Source organism: Neofelis nebulosa, chromosome 7 (genome assembly GCF_028018385.1).
Source record: "Neofelis nebulosa isolate mNeoNeb1 chromosome 7, mNeoNeb1.pri, whole genome shotgun sequence".
NCBI classification, from domain to species: domain Eukaryota; kingdom Metazoa; phylum Chordata; class Mammalia; order Carnivora; family Felidae; genus Neofelis; species Neofelis nebulosa.
Window position 1 is genome coordinate 21,737,693 of NC_080788.1, and position 13,169 is coordinate 21,750,861.

General features: G+C 41.0%; 1 protein-coding gene across 9 annotated transcripts in view; it reads left to right on the forward strand.

Annotated features, from left to right (window-relative positions):
• The first annotated feature begins 1,757 nt into the window (after nucleotides 1-1,757).
• The window catches only part of FAN1 (FANCD2 and FANCI associated nuclease 1), a 33,924-nt gene continuing 22,512 nt past the window's right edge, over nucleotides 1,758-13,169 (forward strand). For 4 of the 9 annotated variants that reach the window (XR_009263921.1, XM_058736814.1, XM_058736816.1 and 1 more), the window contains exons 1-4: nucleotides 1,758-1,954; nucleotides 2,417-3,832; nucleotides 5,770-5,910; nucleotides 8,027-8,228. Coding sequence is in view for 8 of the 9 variants with exons in the window: in XM_058736814.1 (XP_058592797.1) it covers nucleotides 2,569-3,832; nucleotides 5,770-5,910; nucleotides 8,027-8,228 (1,607 nt within the window). In the remaining variant the exon portion in view is untranslated. Of the gene's footprint in view, nucleotides 1,955-2,079; nucleotides 2,243-2,416; nucleotides 3,833-5,769; nucleotides 5,911-8,026; nucleotides 8,229-13,169 lie in introns of those variants that run through there. The other 5 variants (XM_058736818.1, XM_058736819.1, XM_058736820.1 and 2 more) reach the window with 2 other exon arrangements.

Below are 13,169 nucleotides of genomic sequence, written 5' to 3' on the forward strand. Positions count from 1 at the left end.
CTCCCCAACATCTGTGCTTAACACAACATGCAGAATGTTTCCTCTATATTACTCAAAGTAAATGCTAATATCCATATGTCCAGTAAGCCCTTTTATTAAAGGTCAGCAGACTATAGCAGAGGCCAAATCTGGTCAGCTACTTATAAATAAAGTTTTATTGGAACACAGCCACACACTATTATGTTACATATTGTCTATGCCTGCTTTCACACTACAACAGCAGTGTGACCAGAGATCCCATGGCCAACAAAGCCTGAAATATTTACTACCTGGCCCTTTACAGAAAATGTTTGTTGCCCTACATGATCTGCCCTCTCTCTGCTACCTATCTCACTTCACTTCTGCTCCAGTGAGTTGTCTTGGCCTTCTTGGTGTGTTTGCTAGGCAAACTTCTACCTCAGGGAGAGGCTGTTGCTGTTTCATCTGTCTACAATTCTCTCCTCTCAAGTATTCACTGCCTTACTTCCTTCAAGTCTGCTCAAAGATTACCTTTTCTGTGGAGCCTTTCCTTACCACTCTTTCATACTGTAATTCTCATCTCCGTCCTCACCCTGATGTTCCCAGTTTTTTCTTCGAAGTTCTCCCCCTTAATTCTCTGCATTATTTATTGTTTTGTCTTTCTTCACCAGAATATATGCTCCATGAAGGCAGGGGATTCCCCCCCACCCCCTATTCCTCATTTCTGTTCGCTGCCATATTTTGAGCATCAAGAACACGAGGTAGGCACTTAATACATATTTGTTGGTGAATTCCCTATTCATGTTCCTTTTCTCTTTGACTTGTTCATTTATCCATGTTCATTCGATATGTATTTACAGAGTAATTACACAGTGCTGACCACTGTGGAGAGCACTGGTAAAGGACCACACTGGTAAAGTGCCCCCTGTACTTAGAAATTTCTGCTTACATTCTGGGTCATTCATGGGGATGCTGGAAGCAGCTGGTAACCGTGCTGAAGAGCTGAGTGATACACTTTATCTTTCAGTTACCAATTTCTGTTGTTAAATATCTAATTTTTTTTTCAAAAAATTTTAACGTTTATTTATTATTAAGAGATAGAGACAGAGCATGAGCATGGGAGGGGCAAAGAGAGGGGGAGACACAGAATCCGAAGCAGGCTCCAGGCTCCGAGCTGTCAGCACAGAGTCCAACACGGGGCTCAAACCCATGAACCTCGAGATCATGGCCTGAGCCGAAGTCGGATGCTTACCGAATGAGCCACTCTGGCGCCCCGTTAAATATGTTATTATACATTTAACTGCATGGCTTCACAATTAAACCATATGAAAAACGGAAGTAATGAACACCCCCAATTCACTGCTCCCTAACGACTTGACTTCGTTTTATTGTTCCTTTGCTCTGGAGGTTATTCACATCTAGCAAGGCGGCGAGCAGCTCATCTTTGGGAATGCCCAGCTACTGAGCCCACCGCGCGAACTCGCGGGCGCCCGGTCGGTGGAGCCCCCGTGTGCATCTGCTCCCAGCAAGCCCCTTCTGACGCTGAGCGCGGCCCCCACGGGCAACCTTCCCAACGACTGATGCCAGAGGCTCCCTCCGAGTGCACGTGCAGGGGTCTCCAGGCGTGGAGAGTGGAGGTTCCCGGACCTCCCTGCACCGCTCGGCTGGACTCGGTCACTCTGGATGGAAGGAGCCTTTAACCTGGAAGGAAAGAGGGATCGATCACTCGGGCCTCCACTTGCCGAGCCTATGGCGAGCCGAGATGCGGGGATCGGCTGGGAATGCCTGGGCGCGCGGAGCCCGGTGGGAGGAGTGGGGTGGCCGGCTGGGGTCGCCGGCAGGCCGGCGCGCGGGAGGGGAGACCGCGGGAGGCTAGGGGCGGCGGGGAGGGAGGGTGAAAGAGGGCGACAGGGCGGGCACCTTGGCGGAGCCCAGGTGCGCGTCCCACGTGCGCGCACGCGGCCCCAGTGGGATCGTCCTCCCCCGAGCCTCAGAGGTGCGGTGGCCATAGCTGCACGGGGGACCCATGCGTGTTGACAGATGTCTGTGACTTGGCGGGGGGGGGGGGGGGGGGGCGGTGGAGTTTATCCATGCAGGGCAGTGAGGCCGGAATGACTCCGGGGATCGGGCAGACAGGCATTCTCTGGCCCGGAAAAAGCCACTGATGCAGTAGTTTTCAAAGGGGGATCTGGAATAGTCAAATTTTCCCTTTTAAAAAATGGGTAATTTTAGATCTTAAGTCTGAGAAAATATCCCTGCGGAGCCTATTGCCGTCATTTTATGGGTAAGGGTCACACGGAGATTGCGTGTAGAGCTGGGAGTAGAGCCTTGGGTCTTCTGTGCCAAGCCCAGGATTTTCCTTCTCTCAAGGGATACTGCCATTGCACGTTTTACTGTTTTCCACTCTGTTGTTGAATTCATTAAAGTGTTTTTAATCCACATGTGTTTTATTTTGTAGGAAGAAGAAATTGACTAAATGAAAAACATGAAGCCAAATAGAATCCCCCTTTGTATTGTTTCAAGACAGGGAAGTAAAAGTAAACCATTGTTGTCTTTTTCCAGTGATATCCTGGGTTTTATTACTGGAAACACCCAGTTTTTCTAATACTCATGATGTCAGAAGGGAAAGCTCCTGCGAAGAAAAGACCTCGTAGAAGTTTATCAGCCAGTAAAACTAAAACAAAAGAATGTAACTCTATTATTTCATTTTTTAACAATGCACCACCTACTAAGCTTGCCTGCCCTGTTTGTAGTAAAATGGTGCAGAGATATGATTTAAACCGGCATCTTGATGAAAAGTGTGCTAACAATGATGACATCACTCCAGTTGATCAGAGGCATGTTGACTTAACAAATTCACATGTGCCTACAGTAGATTTAACCAATATTGTGTTAGAAGATGTAACGCCAGGAAAGTTGTCACCATCAAAGATAAGTTTAACCCCTGACCAAAGTGATTCAGCAAAAATGGGCGTAAAACAGCAGACCAGCCCCTACTTTAAAAATAATGATGATTTGGGGTGCAAAAATCAAGATAAGCTGAGACATCATAATGTGAAAGTCATTACTTTGGGAAGCCTGTCATCTAAATTGTCCAGAAGATACACAGAGGCTAAAAGAGCAATAGATAAGAATGAGGAATTTGCCAATAAGAGTCCACAGAGTTCCTCATCCACAATGGTTAGGACCCTGGTTGATAACTGTTCAGAGACTGAGGACAAGGATCAAATTTTGGAGAACAGTTCTCAAAAGGAAAATGTGTTTGCCTGTGATTCTCTTAAGGAGCAGAGTACATCTGAACATACTGTAGAAGGCACAAAAATAATGGAAGCTGAAAGCCAAAAGGCTACCCAGGAATATGAGAGATCACCCCTTGGCCCTGCCTTCTCAGATAATGCTGCTATGTTATTTTCACCAGATTTAACTCTTGGGAATACATTGAAGTCTACTTCAGAGCACAGTCTTGCAAAGTGGGAGAGCATCAAAGGAGTAGATAATCAAGATGTTGAAAAATGTGAGGCAGGTAGTTGTGAAGAAGTGAAAGTGACTGTTGCTTCAGAAACTAAAACACAGTTGTCAAATTGGGAGGCAAAGTCTGATAGTCCTACACATGATGATTCTAAAGGGCATAACATCCAGGACCTTTCTCTGGAAGGTGACAGTGACTTAAAGAATGAAATCACTTGCGGAATTCCTTTGGAGCAGGGGTCAAGCTGTGATGTTCCTGGTAAAACAATTACAGTACCACCAAGTCATCCTTACTACCTTCGGAGTTTCCTCGTGGTGCTGAGAGCTGTATTTGAGAATGAAGAAGATAGGATGCTCTTTGATGAACATGAGAGGGGAATTGTAACTAAATTTCATCAATTATCAGGTATCAAGCTTGTGTGCTTTCAAGTTTTTGTTTTTCATTTGCTGGCCTGATTTGGGCAGTAACCTAATGACCACAAGGAGTCAGTGTGGTTCTGTGAGTCCTCTGGGAATGCTCCTGGGAATCAGCCAGCCACAAGGTTTGAGAAGAACATGCATGAAAAAGAGATTTTGTGTCCGGTGATGTCTGCTTCTGCAGTATCATCCTTACAAGCTGTAATTTGGTTATAATGGAAGCATCTGTTTTTCCTTTATATGTATATTTGATGGTTGTAAAACAGCCTTTTCCAGGTTAAAAAAAATAACCTTTGTGACTTAGAAAAGTATTCTTTGCTTTTGAGCATGTAATCAAGCTTAATTTAGGTTGTTTTATTGTTTTTACACACCATTTTCTCAAAACTGAAGTAAAATACAGGAAAGAACAAACCAAAGTATATTAAGGCTTATTTTTTCCTTCAATTTTAGGATTTTTGACTCTGCCTTTTAAGGTCAGGGTGTGGAGGAATTGGAAACTTTCAGGCTAAATTGGTGCATTTAAAAATAATGGTCTGCCTCAGTTCCTTGGCAGCCAGTGGTGGCTCTGAGCCGATAGTGCACATTTGGAGCAAAAGCCACCCTTGTTGCATTGCTAATCCAAAGGGCCATGATGGCTTTATGGAACTGAGTCCCTTCTGAGGTAGGAAATGCTTACTTGGGAGCTACACTGACCTGTCATAATTTGTAGTCACGTGGGACTCTTCAGTAGAGTTAAAAAAAAAAATCTTAAACATTGCCAGGAATGTTCAAGAGAAAGGTTTTTGTTTTAAATGCACACAATGGAATTACGGTATTCTTAGCAATAGCTTAGCAATAGCTTTGACATGCGAGTAATACTTCTCTAGGCACAGTTGCATTAATTATCCTCACAGCCTCAGTTTCTACTTATGCTGTCCTCACCAGAACATGGACATAAATGACACCACATTGACTCTTCTGTCCATGGAAGTTACAGATCTTTAGTTGGGTGCTGGTTGTATTCATGTGAGCATTTGAGTAGTCCATGGCTCTGTGCTTCTGTATAATTGAGAAGAATGAATAGTTTCCTGAATGGAATTTCTGCAGATTCTTGTGTATGGCTCCCCACAGAGAATAATCTTCAGTGTCTCTGTGTGAAAATAAGTACTGCTAATTGAATTTTCCTCTTTAAGGAAAAAAAGGGGGTGAAGATTTAAGAAATACAGTTACACCATTTTAGAATTGGCAGAAATTTGAAGATAATCCAGATAACAGGAAAACTGACCAGGTTAATTAAATAACTTAGCCAAGATCACCAAGTTAGAGATGGCTGCCCTACCAATGCTAGACGAATTTTGAAAATCTTTTCAGATTATTTTCAGCCAACGATAGAATAGTTCATATTAAGCTGAAAGCGGAGAATAAAATAACTGGAATTCTGGGTAGGGCTTCTCTGATGGAGTAAAAATGTTGGTGGTTAGACAATGGGAAACCTGGTACTTAGAAGTTTTAAAATGGCCAATAACCATGACCAACTTTGGAGATTTTTTGTTGTTTACACACCAATCATCGAATGCCTCATCTTGTTTAATCTTTTCAGCAACATTGGGAAGATGGTGTTATTGCCCCATCCCACCCCCACTTTTTTAACAGAAGAGAAAATGGAGTCTCAGTAAGGTTCATAGATTTGTATAATTCAGAAGTGGCAGGGCTGGTCCCATCCTGGATATTCTTATTGTCCTATGGTGGCAGGCACACAGGACAAGGAGACATCTCCATTGGGACTTCTATATGAAATAAATTGTATTTTCCAAAGGAAGAAAAAGATGTTCTTGGGTGATCAGTTGAATAAGCATAAGTGTATTTCTAATAGAATATGTTGTATTCAGTTTTAAAAAGTGAATGTATGTTGTTTTGAGAAGAGAGTTTTCACGACTTTTCTTGCAGCTAGTGGTCAGAAGTTATACGTAAGACTTTTTCAACGTAAATTTGGCTGGATTAAGATGAATAAATTGGAATATGAAGAGATTGCTCCTGACTTAACACCTGTGATTGGAGAATTGCAGCAAGCAGGCTTTCTGCAGACAGGTATGATTAGTCAAAGGAAATGTAAAATGAAAATATGACACGAATAACTAAGTTTCTGCAGAATGATGGTGATACCAGGATGGTGTCATCTCCTGGTTGGTGCCTGGTAAATAGTAATTTTTTTTTTTAATTGAATTTTTAACCTTAGGACAACAGATTATTCATGTTAAAGCCATTCTTAGCCTGTGTTAAGACCACTGTTGTTTTCTTGGCTGTTTCGTATTTAGGACGATAAAAGTCCTCTCTGGATAGATAGGTGGCCGTGGTCCACTGAAGAAACTCATCCCTTCTCAGCTCTCACCTTCCAGCAAGAATCTGACTCATTCAGATGCCTTATCTTTGTGATAGAATAAAGCTGGTTTGCTTGAAGTTAATATTGCCTCTAAAAGCTTCATCTACCCCTACATGCACGCATATACAGCCCTTATAGTTTATAAGTTGATTGCCTCAGAAGTTCATTGACTTAGGCCTATGAGACTATTAGATAACTATGGTTGTCTTATCAGTAGATTCATTAAGCACCTACCTGTACTGAATGCAGTGTTGTACTGGAAACGTAGGTGGAGGAAGAATGTGAGTCTTTGGTAGTTGCTGACAGTGTAGACTGAAATAAGCAAATCAAGCCAGAGCCAGGTGGTTTCTGTGTGTTGGTTTGTAGTGGAGAGCAGTTAGTAAAGTGAGGTTAGGTGATGTGGCGGGCCTGGGGGAAGACATGGATGCTCAGTGAAGAGGCTTGAACGTGAAGGATTAGGCAGTGGGACTCGGACCCCTGCTTGGAGCACTGCTTCCCACGCGTCAGTGCCATAGTGTCACCTGGGAGCTCCTGTCCCCACCTGGAGGATTTGATGCAGATTCATAAATCCACAAGTTTAACAGGCATGCCAGGTGACCGCTGCAGGTGAGCCTTGACTTACCTTTAAATGACCTTTAGGCAACAAAACCAGAACCCCCGTGGCTCACTGTTGCACTCAGTCAAGTCCGAGTTTTGCCCTCGATCTGCACAACCCTGTGGGACCTGGCTCTGGCTGCCCCTCCTGCTCTGTCATGGCCACAGAGCGCTCCTTGGTGTTCTTCAGCATGCTGAGTGCACTCCTCTTTCAGAGCCTTGTACTTGCTGCCACACGGCTCATTTCATCCAGCTGTGCTCTGTGTCACGTCATCAGACATTTGCCTGACCACTTGCTCCCTGCCATGTTTGCTTGGCCATAGCCAGTTTTATTTTCGTTATAACCGTTATCCCCACCTGACCTATATACTTGCTTATTATGCTAGGAGCTGAGCTCCTTGTGGACCAGGACTTGTTTTGGTCATTGTAGTGTGCCCTGGGCCATAGAAGATTACTTGGCATGCAGTGTACACCCACTAGGTACTTGCTGAGTGGAGGAAAAAGGCACTGCCCTAAGCTGTAAATGCCTAGAAGGCAGATACCAGCCAAGTCTGATTCAGCTGCATCCTGGGTCTAGGGTGATGTCTGGGGCCTATAATAGCAGACATATCCATGTATGTTGAGTGAGTGAATCCATGAAGAGGCCTGTGGGGAGGGAGGAGAGCTGATGGTCAGCTTTGGGAGAGGTCCATTTGAAGGGTTTGTAATCCGAGAGCAAATATACCAGTGAGTTTTTAAGGAGAATGTGCAAGCTATAATGGCTATCCATATGTGTCTTTATTTTATTTTCCTTTGTTTTTTTAGTGAGAAATTCTATTAATTTATAACTTTTATGAGGTATCTATTTTCCATATTCTTTTTTTTTGTGTTTATTTATTTTGAGAGAGAGCATGTGTGCATACGTGCAAGGGGTGGGAGAAGGAGGGGCTGAGAGGTAGGGAGAGAGAATCCCAAGCAGACTCCAGGCTGTCAGCACAGAACCTCACAAACCATGAGATCATGACCTGAGCTGAAATCAAGAGCCAGACGCTTAACCAACTGAGCCACCCAAGTGCCCCTCTATATTCTTTAATAATTGCTTTGGCAAACTAATTACAATTTCTGCAGTAGAATTCCATTATATTTGCATATAACTAAGCTTCATTCTTCTTAAAGTAAATAGAGCTAGAAAATAGTAAAATTCCGTAAAACTATGTTTAACTTTTTTTCTTTTTTTTAAATCCATTTCAGAGTCTGAGTTGCAAGAACTCTCTGAAGTGCTTGAACTGCTTTCTGCTCCTGAACTAAAAACCCTGGCCAAGACCTTCCACTTGGTGAATCCCAATGGACAGAAACAGCAACTCGTGGACACCTTTCTCAAATTGGCCAAACAGCCTTCAGTCTGCACTTGGGGAAAAAATCAGTCTGGAATCGGTGCCGTGATTTTAAAAAGGTTTTGTTGACCGTCATAACAATAAAAGCATTTAAAATGTTGATAGCACATATTAACTTATTATAACAGTACATTTTTTCAAAATATAATTACTTGTTTCAGTTGCGGTTAGATTAAGAAGTCAAAAGAGTATTATAAGGCTTATTACAATAGCCTGGATTCTTTCTTGGTTTATTATTTATAATTCTTGTAGTACTATATTTGGAGCAAGAAATTTCTAGGACCAAGAAAAATTAGGAGGCAATAGGCCTTTAGTAAATTCTAGTATTTTATTATTCAAGAAAAATGCAGTTTTGGCTACTGTTCCTACAGGATTTGAGGGTAAACTATTCAGTCAAATATTTATTTTAGTCAACTTTTATTGAAGTGTAATCTGTCAGTCTTAATATGCAACTATTTTTGAGTTTAGACATAAAATTTACTAAAAACTGTGGTTTGTTTCTTTTGCTTTTTTTTAATTTTTTTTTATTTTGAGAGAGGCAGAGAGAAGGAGAGCATGGGTGGGCATGAGTTGGGGAGGGGCAGAGACAGAGAGAGAGGGAGAGAGAATCCCAAGCAGGCTTCATACTACCAGCACAGAACCCAACGTGAGGCTTGATGTCATGAACTGTGAGTCTATGACCTGAGCTGAAATCAAGGGTTTGATGCTTAACTGACTGAGCCACCCAGACACCCCTCTTTAGCTTTTGTGACAACCTTGAACTGTTTCAGTTTGGGAAAAATGTGAAAACTTTAAGAATTTATTTTTTCTGCTCACATGATCTATAAAATACAACTATAATAACTTTAGTCTGGGAGTCCATTGTTCTGGAATTGTTGAGGATGAAGTGAGTGATGCTTTTGAAAATACTTCAAAACAGTGTCAGTGTTATTTATTTTGTATAATATATATGTTGTGTGTATCTGAATACACACAAAGATATACATGTGCTTGTGCACAGGTAACTTTCAGCTGTTACTTGACAAGAGCCCATCTTTGTTGGGAAGATATTATAAATACTACTCTTTTATAAAACATAGGTATAAAAAATTATTAAGAAAATTGTCACTACTGACACTTCAAAAAGTTTATACTGTATCTTTTTAAAAAAATATTTTAATTATGTATTTAGAGTTAATTGGCTTTAAGATCCACATGGTTGTAGTATGTTAAATCTCTTCAAAGTCCTTTCTTTTTAAGTTGTTTTTAAAGTTTTTATTTTACTTCCAGTTAACACAATATTATATTAGTTTCAGGTGTACAATATAATGATTCAGTACTTCTATTCAACACCCTCTGGTGCTCATCACAAGTGCCCTGTTTAATCCCCAACACATATTTAACCTATCCCCACACTTCCCTTCTCTCTGGTAACCATCAGTTTGTTCTCTGTAATTAAGAGTCTGTTTCTTGATTTCTCCTCCCTCTTATTTTTTTCCTTTTGCTCGCTGTTGGTTTTATTTCTTAAATTTCATGTATGTGTGAAATGACATGGTATTTGTCTTTTCTGGCTGAATTATTTCACTTATCATTATACTCTCTGGCTGTATCCACATTGTTGCAAATGGCACAATTTCATTCTTTTTTATGGCTGAATAATATTCCATTGTATACTTATACCACATCTTTATTCATTCATTAGTTGATGGATACTTGGACTGCTTCCATAAGTTGGCTGTTGTAAATGATGCTTCAATAATCACCGGGCACATATATCCCTTCGAATTAGTATTTTTGTATTCTTTGGGTAGATACCTAGTAGTGCAGTTGCTGGATCCTCCTCTAGTTCTATTTTTAACTTTTTGAGAAACTTCCATACTCTGTTCCAGGGTGGCTGCACTACTTTGCATTCCCACCAGCAGTGCAGAAGAGTTCACCTTTCTCCACATCCTTGCCAACACCTGTTGTTTCTTGTGTTGTTGATTTCAGCTGTTCTGACAGGTGTGAGGTGATAGCTCATTGTAGTTTTTTTTTAAGTTTATTTACTTATTTTGAGAGAGACAGAGAGCAAGTAGGAAAGGGGCAGAGAGAGGGAGAGAGAAAGAATACCAAGCAGGCTCTGCACTGCCTGCGCAGAGCCTGATGTAGGGCTTGAACTCACAAAACCGTGGTATCATGACCTGAGTTGAAACTAAGAGACGCTTAACTGACTAAGCCACCCCAGTGCCCTCTCCTTGTAGTTTTGATTTGCATTTCCCTGATGGTAAGTGATGATGAGCATCTTTTCATGTGTTGGCCATCTGAATGTTTTCTTTGGAGAAATGTCTGTTCATATCTTCTGTTCATTTTTAAATTGTATTATTTATTTTTTGGGTATTGAGTTTTGTATGTTATTTATGGATTTTGGATACTATTTGATATGACATTTGCAAATATCTTCTCCCATCCGATAGATTGTCTTTTAGTTTTGTTGATTATTTCTTTTGCTGTGCAGAAGTTTTTTATTTTGATGTAGTCCCAATAGTTTATTTTTGCTTTTGTTTCCCTTGCCTCAGGAGACATAACTAGTAAGAAGTTGCGATAGCCAATGTCAAAGGGGTTACTGCCTGTCTCCTCTAAGGTTTTTTGATTTCCTGACTCACATTTAGGTCTTTAATCCATTTTGAATTTATTTTCATGTATGGTGTAAGGAAGTGGTTTCATTTTTTATTCTTCTGCGTGTTGCTGTCTAGTTTTCCCAACACCATTTGTTGAAGAGACTGTTTCCCATTGGATATTCTTTCCTGCTTTGTCAAGATTAATTGACCATATCATTGTAGGTTTATTTCTGGATTTTCTGTTCTATTGATCTATGTGTCTGTTTTTGTGCCAGTACCATACTGTTTGGATTACTACGGCTTTGTCGGTGCCTGGCTGGCTCGGTTGGTAGAGCATGGGACTCTTGATCTCGGGGCTGTGAGTTCAAGCCCCACATTGGGTGTAAGGATTATGGATTACTACAGCTTTGTAATATAACTCGAGCTCTGCACTTGTGATGTCTCCAGCTTTGCTTTTCTTTTTCAAGATTGCTTTGGCTATTTGAGTTTTCTGTGGTTCCATACAAATTTTAAGCTTGTTTGTTCTAGTTCTGTGAAAAATGCTGTTGGTACTTTGACAGGAATGGCATTAAATGTGTAGATTGCTTTGGGTACTACAGACTTTTAACAATATTTGTTCTTCCAATCCATGGGCGTGGAATGTCTCTTCAGTTTCTTTTATCAGTGTTTTATAGTTTTCAGAGTACAGGTCTTTCACCTCTTTGGTTAGGTTTATTCCTAGGTACCTTATTATTTTTGGTGCCATTGTAAATGAGGTTGTTTTCTTAATTTCTTTCTGTTGCTTCATAATTGTTATATAGAAATGCAGCAGATTTCTGTACATTGATTTTGTATCCTGCATTCTAAGTCCTTTCTATAATTGTATTCATTACATATTTTTTGTTAACCTTATATAACATTTTATAAGTAAGTGAACATTAAAATTAGCAAGCAACACTCTCTCAGTATAAGCACTAAGCATATGAACAGAAATAAAAGAAATAAGGTTAACTTTTTTTTTTTTTATTCCTAACTTTGGACTTGTAGGAGCATAAGATTCTCAAGGCTATTTTAGTTGTACTAAAATCACTGTCCTTCAAGACTGTACTTTATTTCTTCATTTTGTTTTAGAGCCTTGCACTGAGATCTGTCTCTGACAGCCCCATGTGAGGCCAGTGTCTTGTTATCTTACTCTGCGGTTATCATGAAGAAACAGAAAAAGGCACATCATTTACACTTTCTTCATCCCAGTAGATAATCACTGTTCATTTTACCATGTTTTATGGTTCCTTCTGAACTCGGAGACTTGGCTGACTGCATTGCTGAGGCTCTGAATGAAGATGGAGGAATTGGACTCTTTTTATCAGTCTCTGTGGATGAGTGGTTCTCAATTAAATGGTGGTGTGATAAGAATCTCACCCCTGTCCCCTCATGCCTCTGGTGGTGGCATCAATTCCTACAACACCCCTAGAGATGCACCACTTCTTTTAGATTAATAGCTTCTGGGGGGTGACTTTGCTCTCCAGGGAACATCTGGAGGTATTTTTGATTGTCATGATGAAGAGGGAAGTGGGTGCTGCTAGCATTTAGTGAGGCCAGTGATGCTGCTGAGTATCCTGTAATGAATACCCTCCTCCCGTAGCAGTGCTCTCCTCCCCAGCAAAGAATTTTGCCCAGATCTCAATAGTGCCAAGTTTGAGAAACGTTGATCTATTTTTTTTAATGTTTATGTATTTATTTTGAGAGAGAGAGTGAGTGTGCATGTGGGAGGGGCAGAGAGAAAGGAGAGAGAGAATCCCAAGCAGGCTCAGTGCTATCAGCACAGAGCCTGATGTAAGGCTTGATCCCATGAACCATGAGATCATCATCTGAGCTGAAATCAAAAGTCACATGCTTAACCAACTGAGCCAACTGAGCCACCCAGGTGCCCTGAGAAACACTGTTCTAGATGGTATCCAAGTTGTGAGAGCTAGAGGGTCCATGTAGCCCTGAATTTAATTCAGACCTCCAAACCTACCTTGAAGGGATCCAGAATCAAACCAGGATTTACAGAGGTTACCCTGGAGTGGAGATGCCTCTGGACCACTTTGCACACACAACAGCACCAAATCTTGGTACCACTTCTTGGTGCATGAAAATATGCTGCCTAACCAATAGCCTTTGATAATGACATTTTGTTTTATTTTTTCAAATTTTTAAAAAAGTAATCTCTGTGTCTAACATGGGGCTCAAGCTCACAACCCCAAAATCAAGAGTTGCATGCTCTACTAACTAAGCTAGCCAAGCACCCCAATAATGACATTTAAAAAAAATAACTATTATTTAATCTGAATTGTCACTTGTCAAGAAGTGAAAATTGCTCATGTCAGATAGGTAATACTTTTATGAGTTTTCCTGGTATTTCACACATTCATGACCAGTGTAAACCCTGTCTTGCCCTTTTAT